This window comes from Natrix helvetica (assembly GCF_964273705.1).
Source record: "Natrix helvetica genome assembly, chromosome: 4".
In the NCBI taxonomy this organism is placed as follows: Eukaryota; Metazoa; Chordata; class Lepidosauria; order Squamata; family Natricidae; genus Natrix; species Natrix helvetica.
The window spans coordinates 128,359,788-128,379,438 of record NC_138550.1 but is presented as its reverse complement, the minus strand read 5'-3'; the positions used below and the strand labels follow the sequence as shown (position 1 = coordinate 128,379,438).

At 35.4% G+C, this 19,651-nt stretch overlaps 1 protein-coding gene and 1 long non-coding RNA gene across 3 annotated transcripts in view; one reads left to right on the top strand and one right to left on the bottom strand.

The window, feature by feature from the left end:
• The window catches only part of LOC309391725 (transcription elongation factor A protein 1), a 40,230-nt gene that overhangs the window by 1,808 nt on the left and 18,771 nt on the right, over positions 1 to 19,651 (top strand). The window contains exons 2-9 of one of the 2 annotated variants that reach the window (XM_081952393.1): positions 2,727 to 2,758; positions 4,752 to 4,817; positions 7,530 to 7,577; positions 9,726 to 9,796; positions 12,037 to 12,110; positions 13,212 to 13,313; positions 14,289 to 14,465; positions 14,964 to 18,271. In XM_081952393.1, coding sequence (XP_081808519.1) covers positions 2,727 to 2,758; positions 4,752 to 4,817; positions 7,530 to 7,577; positions 9,726 to 9,796; positions 12,037 to 12,110; positions 13,212 to 13,313; positions 14,289 to 14,465; positions 14,964 to 15,017 — 624 coding nt within the window. In that variant the 3' untranslated portion in view covers positions 15,018 to 18,271. Of the gene's footprint in view, positions 1 to 2,726; positions 2,759 to 4,751; positions 4,818 to 7,529; positions 7,578 to 9,725; positions 9,797 to 12,036; positions 12,111 to 13,211; positions 13,314 to 14,288; positions 14,466 to 14,963; positions 18,272 to 19,651 lie in introns of those variants that run through there. The other variant, XM_081952397.1, reaches the window with a different exon arrangement.
• On the bottom strand, positions 10,659 to 18,822 carry LOC309391726. Its single transcript, XR_014175324.1, has 3 exons — positions 18,735 to 18,822; positions 13,524 to 13,575; positions 10,659 to 11,481 (listed from the first exon to the last, which is right to left on the bottom strand). It is a non-coding gene; the product is annotated as an uncharacterized lncRNA (long non-coding RNA).

The following is a 19,651-nucleotide window of genomic DNA, read 5'->3' as shown; positions in this document are numbered from 1 at the left end:
TACTTACCAGAGCTATTTTCTTATGGGTAAGCAGATCTATGCAAAATGTAGCAAATAAGTAAAAAATAGCATAGCAAAGAAATAAGGGCACCAGGTAAGCAAAGAAAATATAATCAAATGTAGCTTACATCAGTACTATTCATTGTAGCTTTTCATACCTACCTTTGGATATCACACTATCCAATTCTGTGTTTAATAATTCTGTGTTTTGAAGACTTCATTAATTCCATATAACTGAAGTTTTCTTAGTCTTCCAGTTCCTTTCAACCCGTTCACTTTTCATTTATTTATTTTCTTTTGTAATTCAGTTCTAAATCTTTATATATGACTAAATCATAGTTAATTTTTCTTGAACTGAACACTCTTTTATACTCACTCTACCTTCTGTCAACACTAATAATAAAAACACTATGAACAGTTTCATGATTCAAATAATTCATTGCAATCTGTTTGTGCTTAAATCAAAATGTTTGGTTCGAGTATGGAACAAAATGGGTTTGTTTTCTGGTCCATGTGGACTGAAATGTAGGTGTTCTGAGTAGGTGTTTTATGGAAGAATGAGAAAAGTCAAGGATATTAGTAGTGGTTGAGAGAGGCAGCAGAGGGATAGAAGAGAAGGTTCTGGGAAGATTATGGGGTAAGCCCAACTGGTATGCTATGCAGTGGAAGTTAAGGATTGGCATTTGAAGGATGTCAGTAAAGAAAAGAAGAGAACATGTTGGAAATATTGTGGGTGGACAGGTTGGTGAAATATGATGTACTGATTTGGAAAGATTCCACAGAAACGTCTGAAACTTGCTTATATTATAAAATGTATTATTACTGTATCATAAAATATATATTTTCTGCACATTTCTATTCATTTACTCTTGGCACTCTTCTTTTACCTATCTTACCTTGTTAGGACTCAAAGATATGCATGGCAACTAAATAAGGAAAGATTCGGGATCAACAGAAGGAGATATCTTTTCACATAGCATATAACTAAGTTATAAACTATGGATTTTGTGGCAGCACTTAGGGCTAGGTAGCTAAGTTTGCGGGTTTTGAAAGAGCACTGATTATAAATGGAACTACTTTGAGGAACCAACTCTCTTTAATCCCATTTCCCCATTTTGTCGGGTCCAGAAGGAAGGAAATGGTCCTATTCTGTCTCGTAGACAGTATTGAATGGTGGAGCCCAGGAACACAGTCTTTTCTGTCCTATTCTCACTCTATGGAACATCATTTCCCTGGAGATCAAATTGACCCTCAATCCTACTGGCTATCCTCAACCCTACCTTAAAACATGACTTTGTCAACAGGCATGGTTGGTGGCCTCAGAAGTACATGTAGGCCTTGGTTTGTGATCACAATAGGAACCAGAATTTCCATTGCTAAGTAATATCATAAAGCATGTCACATGACTACACTAACGACAGCAATTCCATTCCCCTGTTGCCATTGTTAATCGAGAATTGCAGGTTGTTAAGCAAGTACCCATCCAATTCAAGCTATTTCAGGCTTGGTCCCTCCCAATCCCAAGCCTTGGTAAGGTAAGTGGCCACGCCTTTTCAATTCCCTTATCTATTTATTGTCATGCCTTGCAAGCAGCCATAGAACCACATAACTTTGATGCTGCTTTCCAGGCTGCATCTTGGGCTTCTTGGTACAGAGCAAGTAGCCCCTAATCCACAGCACAGCATGAAGCCCTTTGCAATGTGAAACCCTTGGCAACAAAGCTGAGCCCAGCTGAGCACTGCAATGCAAAGCCAAAGCCATCCAACCCAGCCATTGATACCATCACCATCCTGTACTCTACTGCCGCAGCTGATCTTTTTGTTCCTATTGCTAATGAGGTGTGCCTGGTCTGGTCCTTCACAAAACAACTGCTGGTCACATGAGGCCATCTTCCCCAGGTCTTGTGGAAAAAAAAAAACCCTGGGCAACTTGGGGAAGAAAGTGTTGTAGAGCCAGGAACTGACTCATAAAAGATCAGACTGGGCATGCTTTAGTCAGCAATAGAAGCAAGAAGAGAGTGAAAGTCAATTAGGTGACGGGCTGCAGTATATAGAAGGGCAAGGGGGGGAAGATAGGGGGGGGGGCAATTGAAGTCCATCTGCGGTTGTAAGTGAACACTGACTGCTAAGGTTCAAAATGTGATCATGTGACCACTGCTGTAACTTCAAACTTGCTCAATTCAAGAAAGATTGTTAACCCTGCCAATAATTCCTGACTATTCTGTATTCATCCATGGAAGAAAAAATAAATAATAACTTATTTTCTACTTAAAACAGAAAACAAGATTTAGCATTATAGATTATAGTGGATTAAAAATAAAAAAGTTCAAAACCTATATTAAGAATATTGAATAGATTAATAATGCTAAACACAGTTGTCAGTAAATAATGGATTAAATTGCTGTTCATTAAATGCCAAAGATATGATACTGGTAATACAAATTATTCAGATTTTCAATCACTGAAAATCTTATATATTTCTCTCTTTTTGTCAACACAGACCATATATAGATATGTAGCAGTTATAAGTAATATATCAGAAGAGCGCACTTGGTGATGCTACCAAAATTATGTTCTTTTAATAGATTTATCATATTTAAATGGGCACACTTTGTATTTAGCAGTGTCTATTGCAGTTAGATTTATGAAATAAGCAAGAACAGAACAATATTGAAGAGCTAACTTTCCAGCATGTAGTAACGCTATTCATATACTCTTTAATTCTAGGTCATATTTCTCCATGGATTAGGAGATACTGGGTAAGTAAAATGGCTTTTTAAATAAACTATCTGTACCTTTGAATCACCTTTTATTATTTGCAATTTGCAAAGAAAAAATGTAGTGTTCATTAATTGCAATGCTATGCTGAGGTTAATGTATACATTTCATTTGATAGATACCTGTGTGATCAGTAAGAGTTGAAACTGACTTAATGGTACCAGTATTAGTTGGAAACTGGATATTGGAAGATGTTAGTGCATGTTTCTGGATTTAATTCTTAAAAATTCAGTTAATGAAAGAACATTAATTATATGAATAGTCCTTTTTAGTTATTTTGATAAAATTCAATATATGCAGATTGTTATTTGACTTAAAATTGCCACAATTAAGTCAAAACAAGAATAGGATTTTTCATACAAAACTTTCTATAAATCTTTTATATGATCTTGAGTGCAGTTTCATATGCATGTATTCAGAAATAAATCCTGATGTTGTCAGTGAGGTTTAGCATTTAGTAAGCCTGTTAGGAGGTGCAGATGTAATGTATTATACTCTTAATTATTAAGTGAAAAGTTCCTGGCAGTTAGGATATGAATGCTGAAAACAAAAGTACCTCAATTTTAATGCCTTTTTCATTGGAAATAAAGTTGTTTCCATTTTATAGTGGCATTTGAAGGGAACATTAGGAAATGCTATACGCTGAAATGTTTTCCTCTTTATGGACTAAAAACAAAATTTGAAAATAACTGCATGTTTTACATAGGTTAGTTGTCTAAAAAAAGTATAGCATAAACAGGTGAAATATTATACACTGTAAAATCTTACAGTGTATAATCTCGTGTGTGTGTGTGTGTGTGTGTGTGTATTAAGCTTCTCTATGAGCTAGACAGTAATGTTTTTACATGTCAATAAGGTTCACATATTAAATGTGTGCTCAACTCTCCATCCTTTCCCTATCATCAGTTAGTTCCAGTAATAGCAGAGATAAAATCTGCACCATCAGTTTTATTACCTGAGTATTGAAGACTGGGAAAAAAGCCAACCCAAATGCAAGATGTCAGACTATACCAAACAATACTTAGAGGGGAAAAAATAGTCCCAGGGTTAGAAATTATAGAAAATTAAATGTCTTGTTCTAATTTCATAAGTCCTAAAATAGTCATTTTAAATGCAGAGTATAATCCATGGAATTATTTATATACTCCTAGATTTTGTAGTATTGCAGATAAAATCCCAGTATTCTGAGATTTCCTCTTGGTAGAAAAGAACGAAAAGATAATTATACTTAGTATCTCATAACTCCATTCAGGTACCTAATACTTGAGCTATATCTTGACATTTTTATTTCTTAAATTTAGGAGCTGGCCAAATCTAGAATGATTCTGGTCATCTTACAGTTTGAAAAAGAAAAATATTTTTAAAAATCGGTAGCACACAGATACCATGGAATGCTGATAGTATTCTTTAACCCCAAACCCTAAGAGAATAGACATATTTTTAAAATTCCTTGGACTATCATTGGAACTGGGTGGGCATCATTCCACAGAATAGATGCTATATAGAGAAGGCACTTCCTGGGTCTCAATTGGACTCTGGACACCTGTTTAAAGTAAAAGTGGAACAGAACCATGGCACACTCTTTAAAGAACAGACAATATATAGAAAAAAATGGTTTGTTTTGCTTAGTAAATTTAATCGATGACAGTCAGAATATCTCAATGATCTTAAATGCTCTAGAAAAAGTAGGGTTGGAATTGGTTAGGTTACATAGGAGATTACCAGAAAATCCCATAGCTGTAGATTAGGTTGGGAAAGACTAGATTGGAAAGTTGTAAGCATCCTGAAAGAAAGCTGTAGCAAACCATTTCTGTTGCTAAGAAGGGTTCATGATGATAACATCATCAAGAATCAGACTCCATTCAAGAGTTCTTATTTCCAAATTTGAGAAGAGATTAATGGAAATTAGAAATACAGTAAGTACCAGTAGCTGGGAAGATTTTGAATGGAATTTTGTTTTCCATATTTTTATAGGCATGGCTGGGCAGAAGCATTTGCTGGTATTAGGAGTCCACATGTAAAGTATATTTGTCCGCATGCGTAAGTATGTTAATATTTTCTGGTTGCTGTTTCCTTACAGTTCTCAATAATAAATCTGACAGAATTATGTGACCCATTTATGAGAAATAAATTACGGGTACTCCTTGACTTACAACCATAATGGAGCTTGACCATTATGATTGCAAGTCAGTACAGTTGTTAAGTGAGGCACCCATGTGACTGCTCTCTCAACGACTGCTACCCTAATTCTTCCAGGTGCAGTCACTAAGCAACTGTGCAAATAATTGAAAGGACAGAAGGAAAGAGCTCCCTGCCAAAAGAGAGCAGGCAGCTCCTCTCTATGTACAGAAGGAAATTCCTGCTCTGGGTTAGGGTTAGGGTTTGGACCCCCAAAATTCCTTTCATTGGCCCAGCATGCCTATTTTTGTCCCATCTAAGTGCTAATGTTTTGTGTATTTAAAGGTGGAAGAAAGGTTCCCCGCCTCTTTCAGAAAGAGTCCCTCCCAAAAGCAGCTCTTCCATTCTTAAGACACGAACTTCAAAAGTCCACGGTGATACCCATTTCTTTTTCCCTGGATCTGCTTCCTTATTCCTATTGCTTAATTTTGAAGAAGCTCCTGTCTACCTAATTAAGAGGTGTGGCAGCAGACTGGTTAGAATCCAGTATTGCAGCTAACTCTGCCCACACATCAGTAATTTGATCCTGACTGGCCCAAGGTTGACTAGGCTTTCCACACTTCCAGATCAGTAAAATGAGGACCCAGATTGTTGGGGGCAATATGACAGAGAGTGCGGTAAAGCACTATGGAGGACTACACCTAGGCCTTGATTTATTACCACAATTGAGCCCAACATTTCTGTTACTAAGTGAACCATTCAAGTGAATTTTGCCCCATTTTATGACCTATCTTGCCACAGTTGGTAAGTGAATCATTGCAGTTGTTAAGTTAGTAATGGGATTGTTAAGTGAATCGGGCTTTGCCAGTGACTTAAGAAGGTTGCAAAAGGTTATCACATGACCCCAGGACACTGCAGCTGTCATAAATATAAGTCAGTTGCCAAATGTCTGGATTTTGATCACATGACCATGGGGATGCTGCAACCATCATAATTGTGAAAAATAGTCATAAATATTTTTTTCAGTGCCATTGTAACTTTGAACAGTCACTAAATAAACTGTTGTAAGTTGAGAACTACCTATATATCAGTCTAAGTACTATTGCTAATTCTTAGCTAATGAGTTGGGACAAACAAAAATATTAATCCTCTTTACACTGATATGGATGGATGGATGGATAATTTCCCTGAAAATAAGACCTTCATGAATAACAAGCCCGATCGGGCTTTTGAGTGCATTCACTAAAATAAGCCCTCTTCCGAAAATAAGGCCTTTGAATCGCTTGCCCAGCCGGTCGCTGCCATTTCCTGGGGGAGGGGACGGAACATGCCCCACATTCACCTACCACAGAACAGCCTCACAGAGGCCGCTACTGCAAGCCCTAGCACTCCTTCTCTTAGTGATGGCTGCAAAAAGAATAGCAGGCCCAGAGACTCGCACTCCCCTCTTTGTCTACCGGTAATGGTGTGATAGTCGCAGCAATTATCCCTGTTCACGAAGCAGCTGCTTCGCCAGTGCCGCTCAGGCTCCGCCTTCAGCAACTGTGATCACTTTGCAGCTGCAAAAGCGGTAGGAGGTCCAGCTATGCGCCCCTTGTTGCTTTCAGTGGAAATGGCATGAGGCGTGGGGCTCATCACTGGACCTCTTGCCGCTTTTGCAGCTGCAAAAACGGCCACAGTTGCCTGAGCAGCACCAACGAAATAGTTGCTTTGTAAACATTGGGATGGCTTGCTGCGACCATTTAAACAATTGTTTCATCTTCTCTGGAATATAAACTTTGAATAGATATTAATATAGATCAGCGATGGCGAACCTTTTTTGGCTCGCATGCCACAAGTGGGGGGAGCGCAGGGGGGGCATGTGCGGGCGTGCCGCACCCATAATGCAACGCACGACCCCCCAGTGCGCATGCACGCACAAAACGCGACACCCCCCCATTTTTACATGCTTTTTTCGCCCTCCCCAGGCTCCAGAGGCTTTATAGGAGCCTGGGGAGGGCGAACAGAGCCTCCCCTGCCCCCCCGGAGGCCCTCTGGAGGCTTCAGGGACTGTCCGGAGGCTTCCCTAAAGCCTTCGGAACGCTTAAAACGAGCCTCCGAGCAAACCGGAAGTGACTGACTTCCGGTTTGCTCGGAGGGTGGTTTTAAGCGCTCCGAAGGCATCAGGGAAGCCTCCGGACGGTCCCTGAAGCCTTCGGAATGCTTAAAACGACCCTCCGAGCAACCCGGAAGTCACTTCCGGTTTGCTCGGAGGGTGGTTTTAAGCTTTCCGAAGGCTTCAGGGAAGCCTCCGGACGGTCCCTGAAGCCTCCGGGGGGGGGCGGGGGAGGCTCTTTTCACCCTCCCCAGGCTCCTATAAAGCCTCTGGAGCCTGGGGAAGGCGAAAAATATCTTTTAAAAAGGTGAACTCCGCTGGCCAGCTGACAGGGCAGCGCCTCGCATGTCCTGACAAATGGCTCCGCGTGCCGCTTGTGGCACGTGTGCCCTAGGTTCGCCATCACTGATATAGATTATCACAATGTGATAAGAAACGAGGAAAAGAGATGCATTGAGGAACAGCATGATGCAATTCTATGATTTTAAAAAAGTAAAAAAATATTCTTTAACTTGAATCTTTCTTTACACAATTTCAAGGCCCGTCATGCCAGTTTCTCTCAACATGAATATGGCCATGCCTTCCTGGTAAGTGAGGGATTAAATTTTTTTCGCCGTTCTTTGTTTTTAAGTTTGAAACATTCTGGTGCTTATTTATTCCTGTGATTTATACTGTTCATGCTAAAAAATAATAGTGAAGAATAAATGGAAAGGGACTTAATTAGCCACTGATTCGAATTTCATATGGCCCATTTCATGAGTTATTTCCTTACCAGAATGATAAATGGCTATGCAGTTAAGTGTCTTAAAAGTTCTTGCCAAGTGGACCCCTCATCAACTAAATCAAATGATAAATGAGTTTTGGGAATCAGATCGCCTTTAAAGACTTCAATTTTCCTTGTCATCAGCTAGATATCCCTAATGCACTAATGAAGAACAATAACACATTTTCCAAAGAGAACCAATACTGCCTGACCCACAATAATTAACAACACCACTACCACTTAAAGGGATGTGTTAATTATAAAAATAGCTCTTGTTACTACTTCCCAGGCTTTTGTAGCCACTATTGTACAGCTGCACTGGATTTATTCCAGCAGAAGGGATACAATAAACAACGGTATGTGTGCAAGAAATGGGAAGTCCTGAAAAACAATTGGATGCAACTCATTCAGGCAGAAACATTTAATGACTCAGCCTCATTTGAGCATATCACTTCAAGCTCTCATAACAGTGCATCATTATGTACCACTCCCTCAGGAGTCAGGAAATTTCTGAAATCTATGAGGACATTTCTGTAGAATTAGGAATCCTTATGCAAGCTATCAAACAGTTGCCAACATAGACATTCATGACCAAATCCTTATACAGACCATTAAAAGCAATCTGGTTTTCTGGGCTTCTAATCTGGCTTCCCTCTACCTGTATTGATCCCTTGGCTGAGTCTGCAAGGGTTTGAGACTTTCAATGTTTGTTCCTAATTATAAAAAAGAGAGATGATATTTTTCTAATTATAGAGCTATTGGCCTTCTCAACACCAGCAGCAAGCTGTATGCAAGAATTTCAGATGAAATTCTGAAACTGGTTGAAACAAGAAAGTCTGCTTGAGAAGTCAATTGACATTAATCAGTAGCTTGTACTCCAGCACTTCATTGAAGAGTATTTCTCACATCTCCCTGTATATTGCTTTTGTTGATTTTAAGCAATGTTTTATTCCATATACTGAGCTAAATTGTGGAAGAAGTTAGGCCAGAATTTACTTCATTTCAGATATATATATATATAACACATGAAGATATTTTATTCAGACTAAGATTTAACCCCATGCCCTTACCAGTGCTAGTAAAACTGAGAAAGGCATTAAAGCAAGACTGCATGTTGGCCCAACACCTATTCAACTTCTATATTAATTCTTTGGTAGGCCATCTCCATGATATACATTTTCCTTCCACAAAATGTATTTGTAGACACCTTTTTGTTCTACTATAGGTAGGCAGTACTTTTAAGAATATTATTTGTCTTAAAATAGTATTGAAGGCCCTACCAATGTGTTTCAAGGAAGGCTGATTAGAACTCAAGTATTGATATTGTACTTGCCAAAAGGTCCAAGAACTATCTGCAACATAGATGGCTGCAAGTTTGAGCAAGTATGTCTTCATTCTGCTAATAGTAAAAACCCATAGGGACTGTACTGCTGAAAAGGCATAGAGTTCATCTGACATCCTTAAATATTTTGACAAGATGTTTCTGCTATACTGTATACTCACTCACCGCTCTCAGATTTGAAGCCAAAATTTAGCACAATTTCTTTGTGGTGCCTGACTGGATCCCTTTTCCAATTTCACAGTGTTAGAGATTGATATAAAGCTGAAAAACTTTATCCTGCGGTTGACTAATTTTTGTCTTGCCAATTCTCATGAGTCCTACAAACTTTTCAACTAAATGTATTTATATGAACTTGTTGAGCAAATGTTGTTTTGGTATGTTTCACCAGAGCAGCTTTATCTGATAGGGATGTTTGGAAGAAAAAGGAGTTCCTTATTCTATGAAAAGTATCATTAGAAATCCTGAGATTTCATTGCTCAAGGGTTGGTTTTCTGTTACAGATATATATTTTATGTAAGACTGAGCTTCATTAAGCCTTCTGGATACGAAAGTTATTGAACCTGAATAACTTTATGCTAATAATTGTGAAGTTACTTGCATAATATAATACAATTAATTGTTTGATTAAAGGTTCGATATTTTTGGACTTGCTCCAGATTCACAGGAAGATGAAGCTGGAATCAAACAAGCATCAGAGAATGGTATATTCATGTTGTATTTAATGAAGTACATAATTATAATTGCTTGGGAATTTACCAATTTCCATCCTACTTATAAATTTGTATTTTATAAAGTTAGCTATGTTCCATTAATATTATAGAATCTTGCAAATAATCTTCATACATAAACAGTACTGTTCAGTTGTATGTTGAGTGAGAAGTCATAAATGAATAAACAAATAAGTACTTCAGCCAACAAACTACATATGAAAATAATATCTGATATTTTATGATTTTAAAAAATAGCATTGTATATCAAGAATGGTTTATGTGAAATTCAAGCACTGAGAATACCACATCTATCATGAAGAAATCCAGATGATCAGTATATGGCAGCAAAATGATAGCAGACTCATAGAATTGTACAGTTGGGAGGGAACACAATCATCTAGTCAAATGCTCCCTGTATCAGGAAGATTATGCTATTCTTAAAACATGGCTGTCCAGCCACCTCTTAAAATGCTCCAAGATGGAGAACTTTAACCCCTTGTTGATAGATTGCCACATAAAATATTTTAGGTATGTGGAGATAAGGACTTCATGAATCTTTGATATGGTATTGCTTCTAAAACAACCGAGAATTGCAGTAGCTTTTCTAGCAGCTGTCTCAACTATTGGCTCATATTGAGCTTGTCAGTGGCCATACCCAAATCCTTTCCAAGTTATGAATCCTCAGTCTCGTACATATGACATATATTTCCCTTCCTAAATATAATACCTTCCATTTCTTCCTGTTGTTGAGCATCTTTTTTCGAATCAGCCCAGATTTCCCACCTGGTTAGATTAGATTACAAACTTTATTCTAACATCAAGAATTCCCTACAGCCCATACTGCCTGCCTTTTAAATGCACACAAAAGTAATGATTCCTTGTTGGTACAAACTGAGGGATGTGGGGAGGGGGTCATCTGAATATCAGCCCTACTTTTTCTGCTGTGATTGAAAATTGAGGCAGGGGATTCACAGAATCCCAGCAAGTTTTTACTCAACCCTAGTATTCTGTTGAACACAATTTGAACAATTCTTGTGTAAATTATTGCAGCTTAAGAACTATACTACTACTGGTTCTAATGGGTCAGTAGTATTGACGGGAATGTTGGTCAATAACAGAATTTCTTATCATTCTGTTCCTTCGATCCCTTGTATGCTCTGAGAAAGTTTAGTGCATTTTGGGGGGGAGATTAAGAATTGATTGTAGAAGCAGATGTGTGACTGACAAATCTCAGCCATTAGATTCAACTCACTACGTTCTATATGATTTATTTGATTGCTGAAATAAAATGTTGAAATTATACAGTGAGTCTAAATATGCCCTTTCTTAATTATTACCATAATTAAATAACTAAATAGAACAAGCATTGCCATAATTTGTAGCATTGCGTTTAAGAGCCTTGAAATTTTGATAGACTTAATGATGATTTGTAGCCTGTTTACAGTATCATATTCTAAAGCAGAATCAACTGTTTACAGTATCATATTTTAAAGCAGTTCTCCTTGAATATTGATGGGGTTTTTTTTAGAATAACTATGAATATTTTTCACTTTATATTTCTTGGATTCTTTCACCATTGCTTTAACTGCTTTAACCTGAGTCTTCTGTTTCAAGTTGATCCTTGATATATTCATCTGTTGCCTCAGATACACACACATACACCCGTCTTGTATCACCTATTTTTAAACACAAGAAAATAATGTATTTTAGAACATATTGTAATGCACTCATTTTTGAACAATTATGTACTTCCTAAAAATGAAATTAATTATAATTTACGATACACATTTAATAATATTAACCAATTATAACCAATTATTTTCTTTAGACCAGTGGTTCTCAACCTGTGGGTCGGGACCTCTTTGGGGGTTGAACGACACTTTCACAGGGTCTCCTAAGACAATCAAAAAACATATTTTCAAAAAAATACGGAAAACATAAAATAATTTTATGGTTGGGGGTCACCACAACATGAGGAACTGTATTGGGAAGGTTGAGACCCACTGCTTTAGACATCATTCTAAAACAATGGAATCTATATATGCCCCAAATTAAATAAGAAAATAGAATAGTAAAAAATTAAAATGTCAAACCCTACCCATCTTAAAGTGAAAACTCTATAGTGAGGTAAACTATATAACCATTAAATAAGTATTGTGTCCATAGTACCTTTCTATGGTGGTATAATACTTCTTTTATAAACATAGTTAACATTCAGTTCTTTCTTTCAGTGAACACACTTATAGAACAAGAAGTAAGGAATGGAATACCCTCAAACAGAATAATTTTGGGAGGATTTTCTCAGGTAATACTAATATAACAATTCTGATTCTATGGAAGCCCTAACAGTGTGGCAAATCTTTTGTAACTAACTTGGATTTTAAGTTATTCTTTTAATCATTTTGGATTATAATCAAAATAATGATTCTACAAAAAGTTCCCCAACACCTTTTTAATTATGGTTATTTAGGTCCAAGCTTATAGTAGGTATTTAGTTTGTAGCAACATGAACACAATCCAGTTTTACTGGTAGATTTGATATGCTTGTTTAAATTTCTTTTTCCCTTCAGAGTACAGAATGAATAATGATGTTCAGACCAATACAAATACTAAAACAGACGTTTCCACATATATGTAGAGTCACCGGGAGAGAGGTGACATATAAATTATTATTGTTTTCATCACCCTGTTAATTCTGTATTATCCAAAAAACATTTTGCATACTTTATAGCTAATCCTTTTGACTTGATACAGTTTTCTTGTATAGCAGAATTAAAATAATCTTGTCTATGTGTCTGTGACATTTTTGGGATACAAATAGTATTGTTAGATTACCGGTTGATAACCTAATCCCATGTTCATATCAAGTTCTAGCTTCTTAAGTAAATGAACATAAACATGAAAATGCACATGGGATAATATAAGATAACATATTTATAGGGCATATAAAATGATTTACATTAAACTACCTTAATGAATTGGATTGAACAGAGTTCTCCTTTATACAAAAGTTCACAGTTCTACAGTCTGTACTCAGAAGTCAGACAAATATTGATTTGACTACAGCTATGGATTCTTAATGTCCTTTAAAATTCTTATAAGATATATCATTTGCATAACAAACGCTTCATAGGTAACAAAAGAAGTTTGGAAGTGATACACCCCTGATAAAAATGAGAGACAATGGTGTATCACTTCCAAACTTCTGGCAAGTGTTTCTACATGTTTAGACTAGTTGATGTGACAATCTAACAACTAATGCTACTACATTATAAATGCTTTGAGTAGTTTCTTAAATATTATAAAATAAATATAATTGACATTCTGGTTTTCAAAAGTAAATTGCGTTTGTTGTTCAGTATTTGATTAACACTGTACTAATGGACTTTATCTTGATTTTTATTAGGGTGGAGCTTTATCTTTATACACTGCCCTCACAACACAACAGAAGTTAGGTGGTGTTGTAGCACTCAGCTGTTGGCTTCCACTGCGGACTTCATTTCCACAGGTAGTTTATTTGTTTCATAAAAAAGAGTTAATTCTTATTTATACTGTCAAATATATGATCCTAATAGCATTTTAACAGCACCTTTAAGATCCTCTTCTTTGTTATGGAAAAAATATAACCACCATTTCATGAACACAATGTATTAAATGACTTTAAATGAAATGTTAGAATACTGAGTATTTACATAGGAAGTCTGGATAATAGATGTACCTGAAGGCAGCAGATTAGAAAGAACTGGAGAAAAATCACAAAATAGAAAGACCTGAAAATAGAAATAGAATGACTGTAGAAAAAGAAAGCAAAAGTAATACCAATAGTAATAGACACCTTGGGTGCAATCCCAAAACAACTGGAATACCATTGGCATTAACAAAATCACCATTGATTGGTTGTGAAAGGTAGCTTTGCTTGGAATAAATTACATCCTGCAACAAATATCAACATGTGCCTATCTCAGGTCCTTGGGAAGGACTTTGTAGACTGATAAAAATGCCAAATCCATCCTAAACATCTGGCTGAGTATGATGAACCATCATAATTTACTAAATTTATATGCCAGCAATTTTGAACAGTTCACAAATGGTTAATACTAATTCTTATTGTTGTTTATTTTGCTTTACAAATAATTTTTAAATAACTTTAAAGGGATTAATAAATTCCACTGTGTGCCAGAAAACCAAAGATATCTAGATTCCAATCCTGTATTCCAAAAAATGTCAAACTAGGCAAATGTGGAGTCCTGGGTTAAAGAGCCTGAAATTTGAATTCTTATTTGGTCACAAAACTTAATAACTAATACCAACTAAATACTGTCACTGCCTAGCATTCCATATTATATGATAATGTAGATAAAAGGAATGGTGGATATAGCTGCTTAGAGGTCGGCTGAAATAAAAATATGAACATATAACAAATAAACAGCCTGTGTAATATGCTTTACTCTCATAATGTGACTTCTTGTAACATTTTTTCTAGAGTTCCATCAATTGCATCAACAAAGATATTTCTATTCTCCAGTGCCATGGTGACCGTGATCCTTTGGTTCCTTTAATGTTTGGAAGTGTGACTTCTGAAACACTAAAGAAAATGTTAAACCCTGGCAACATAAATTTCAAAATGTACTCAGGCATGATGCATAGCTCATGTATTGAGGTAATGATTGTTTTACATTAAGAATGAGTTATTTTAATCGGGAAAAATAATTTAAAGGGTGTACGTAGTCTTTGGGTTACAAAAGAAGTTGGGAGCAGGAACTCATTTGTGACATGCAACCATGGAGCTGAGTGGTGACAATTCCAACAGGCCATGTGGGTTATTAAGCGAGACACTCACATGAGGGTAACTTTTGACTTCCTGCTGGCATCCTCATTGACTTTGCTTGTGGGAAGTTGACATTGGCAATTGTGATAATATGAGTTCAGTGGCACTTGCTTCAATATAATTGGTGTTTATAACTTTAATCCAGACAAGTTGGAGATATAAATCAGGACACTGAATGAAAAACCTGATTTTAGTGAAGTAGGAGTATTAGTTGAAGACCAGAACAAAAAGTTCCTTGCATGATGAGGATCCCAGTTCTTTCTGTAATACTTAAAAAAATATTAGTATCAAACTATCTAAACTAATATACTGTTTTTCATTCCTAAATAGGAAATGATGGATGTGAAGCAATTTATTGACGAGCACCTACCTCCAATTGATTGAAATATGTGAGAAGCCTTTGGTTAAATGCACCAGCATCATCTGTACTAGATTGGTTTTTCATGTAGCTATTTCTAAAGCATCTCTGTGCCTACAGTATTAACTGTATTGCAAAGTTTAGAAACTATAACTTCATGAGAAACTATACTCCTTTTAAATTCCATTGGCCATAACATAGTTATATGGCAGTGAAAAGGCATGTTGGAATATAATTAGGTATTCTCCTCCTTGCTAGATCATTCCAAATTTAAAGTTATGGAGACCTTTTATAATTCAAAGCAAGATTTTCCCCCAAATCCTGTTATATTACAATTTGCTAAATTGACACTTGTACATGCGGTATATAAAACTAAGCATGCAATAGTAGAACAAGTATTCTTAACATTCACATTTAACCAATATTATTGCATGTTCAAGGTAAGACTCAAGTCTTTAAATTATCCCTACACCTTGGAGGAATACAGTGTTTTAAATGTATGCCCTGCTACTTAGAATCTTTGAAAAAGTATTTATCTCTATAACAGATGTTTCTCAGTTAGCTGTCCTTACTGAGATAAATTTAGACATAAATGTCACTCAATTATACAGAGAATATAATAAAAACCATTAGAAATTTTAATATTTTGCAAAAATTGAGCTTTCAAAAAAACTTTTAAGTAGCTAACTTCTTAAAAATCAAAATCAGAAAATGTATGTATTAGTCTTAACTTGCTCTGCTTCAAAAAACTCAAAAAAGAAATCAGAGTTGTTGTTTAAAGCATCACACAATCAACTGACTATAAAAGAGAAGGGGTGCATACAAAGTATATTTTATTTTAAAGCTAAAAAAGATCACTAGGGGAAAACGTGAACTATTCTAAATCTACCACAGCTCAGCAGAAATGTAATGTTTGGTTGTTCAAAACAAAATCTGGAAGGATACCAGAGCAGTTTTTTGGAGAAAGTTAGGATAGGACTGATACACATTATTTTCTCCTCAGCGAGGTATATGCATTGCTATCATCTCCTTGCTCTCCCCATGGCCTGCCTTCAACCACTACCGCTGATATTCAGCATGGCATATCACACTGCCTGTCTGTTACACCCACCCTACAGAGGATTTTTCCAGCATGTGCTTTCTGTTCCTAGTTGCAACTGATAGCCAATATGACACCATCAAGTCAGCGTTTCAGCCTTGGCTTTTTTCTGTTGTTTTCTCCACCACCGAGCAACAAAGCATGGTTCAGTTTGGTGCAGAGCACCACAAGCTAGCTGTTCTGGAACAGTTTGTGCAAGCAACATTTTCAATGTCCCTGGACCAGGTCATTCAGAAATAAGGTACTACTCACCCTTCTCATGATAAAATTTCCATCTAAATTCTTTTTTAAAAAAAAAATTCTTAATGACTTGATATTTTATTTCAGATAAATACACCTTCCTTCAGAAGTTCCAAGTTTTGTACATATACACAGCTATACATACATATTGCTTCTATATGTACTTGTGTATATACAAATGGGAAAAAAATCTTAATTCTATAGCATAATTGTAAGAATCTTTTAGAAATAGTGTACAAGTTTTGTGGTCAATATTGTATGTTTGGGAGAAAAACTGGACATGCTCTTTCTTTCAGGCCATTCACCAAATCCCAATATTTTGCTGATTTTTTTTTAGCATCACATTGCTACTGTGCATCTATTGATGGTGAATGGCACCTTCTGAAATTTCTTCTATTAATGTGATTTTATTTAAGAGGAGACATGGAACCTAATGGAATCACTCATATCTGCAGCTCATAAGCACTTAAATACAGAATTTAAAATGTAATTGCAATTACATGTTGGTGGAGCAGATAATCATGGCCTTTGACACTTTTGTCTATGTTCTGGCATGTTTCTTGATACTTGCTGGGCCTTTAGATAATTAAACTGAGGGCAATCTATATACCAGCAGAAGGAACTGGGAAAGAAGACTGTGTTTGGAATACATAATTTCAAATTGTAATTTTTTTTCTAGTGTGTATTGCCAATATCATGGAGGTTTAACTGGACTTATTCTTTATTTAGTTATATGATGGAATTTGGAAAGCAAGGAAACTAAATTTGTTCCCTGTTGCAGCCTGAAACAATATTTTAAAATGCAGATTCTGGATTCTAATGAACTGAATTTGGCTCTTGAAGGAAGTAAATGTTTCTGTACTGAAAGCATCTCTGAACTATTTTAATTATAGGAATCTCTGCGAGAGTTTGTGTACATAGGACTTGAATATGGGAACAATGATTTAATCAGTTTGTTTTTATTAGAGACTGGTTGCTTATAACCAGCAAGAAGAAAGCATTTGACAGTATTCAGAGATTTTTTTATAACCATTAAACATGTAAGATTTTCTAACATTGACTTAACAGGAAGTAGTCTGTTAAAATATTTATTACGTAAAGATAACTGTTTCAGTTCTCTTAAACATCAGAAATGCAAAACAAACCAAAACTTTGATTAATCTCATTTTTTAACTTAAAAAACCTATGTGGAACTACTGACATCAAAATATAATAGCCCCCAAATAATGTTGAGTTTACTTTGGAATCTGACATATACAATACTTTGCTAAACAATCAAACGTTAGAGTATTAAGTATTAAATTGTTCTTAATTGGAATGTTTAAATAAAATTGCCATAATAAAATTGTATTATATCATATCTTAAATGCTGTGACAATTGAGGCAAATCAAATAAATCCATCAGGATTTTTATCCTGATAGGGTTAGTTTTTAATTTATCTTGAAATATAGTGTTCATTGCAGTGAATGAATTGCTGAACGCATACTCTATTCTAACATGAATTTCTGGTCTGTTAATTGAATATTTGCCTTAGGAAGTGTATTGCACTTCAGTAAATTCTAAACGCATTTTTTAAATATATAGGTGCTATTTGACTGTCAAATATTGTTTCCAGAAAGTATGTATAGGATATAAATGAAGCCATATGTTCAGGCTGGAGTATTTTATAAACAATTTGGCTTTTCTTTATCTTATATTTTAGGAGGTTCATAGCTAAGATAACACTTTGATTTTATACTATGTTTATGGCAAGAAATCTACTGAAACATCTTAGTTGGAAATTGTAATCTGTTACTGTGAATAAAATCTGAACAATCAATGAATGAAACAATTCTTGTTGTATGACAAATGCTGTATCCCTTATATGCATCTCTACAATTATTAAACAAGAAAAAATAAATTGTTCATTGAAAACAGGGGGATCAACTTTGATTTCATTGAGGGCCATATCAGGGTTGTGTCTGACCTCGCGAGAGGGGTGTGATTGATGTGTGTGTGGGGCCAACTCAACATCACTTTTGTTGGCCCTCCCGAGCTCCATTTTTACTAACAGAGCAGTGCAGAAGGTTGTCAAGCTGAAAACGGAGCTCTGTTTTCGCTGGCAGAGGCACGGTGGGCCGATCCTTTGCTCTCTCTCTCTCTCTCTCTCTCTCTCTCTACATATATATATATATATATATATATATATATATATATATATATATATATATATATATATATATATATATATATATATATATATATATATATATATATATATATATATATATAATATATATATATAATGTATTTGTGCTGATAAATACATAAATATAAAATATAAATAAATATATCTATATATTAAAAAAACTAAATGCAGCATATGAGAAACAATATTTGGATTCATACTTTTCACTAAGATACCTTAAGATACTTTCTTTTATACTTTAAGATACTTTCAGACTGCAATATCCAGTTGTTTATGTGTTTCATATATAACATGCATGCCTTCAGATACCTAGAAGATATTAAGCACAATATGTAGCATATTAATAGATATCATAAACCAAAGAAAGCCGGTGTGATGTAGTGGAGACTGTGAGTTCAAGTCCCACCTTAACATGAAAGCCAGCTGGTGACTTTGGACCAGTCACTATCTCTTATCCCAATCTACCTCACAGGATTGTTGTTGCAGAGAAAATAAGATAAACATTTGTTCACCACCTTGATTGATTTTTAAACAGCATTTTAAAAAAGTAAGTTAAATCAGTATCATTCCATAGAGTTGCAGCAGAATGCCAAGGCTTGGGGAGGCCATTATATTAAAATTAGTCACATTTGTGCTATACATTTATCCATTGTTAGGTAAATAGTTGGTCACGTTTTCATATTGTATAATTCACCAACCCATAAACTAATAATAAAAGATGGGCTTCTATACAATTTGGCTGCAAACTTTAGTTGTGTGACTTAGTGTATGAACAAAGCAACCAATGTTAATCATGTTTAAATTTGAACACATAATTCAAACTGCAGTTATAAAATGCACAACCAGGTATAAAAAAAATATCAGTTATTTCCATGATAAGTATATATTGTAGCATTTTTGTTGCAAGAATAAAACTACAGATGCTTTGTGAATCTTAATCTTTAAAAGCTTTTTTTGGTATTATATAGTTCACAAGAATAATAAAAATCAATAAAATGAGCTCAGACAGAAGCGTTGTCAGAAATATACTTTATTACAGTTTACAATGGAAAGTTGAATTACTACATATAAACCCATCTCTTCATGAAATCTCAATGCAGACATAATTGCAAAACCACTCTGACAATTTAAA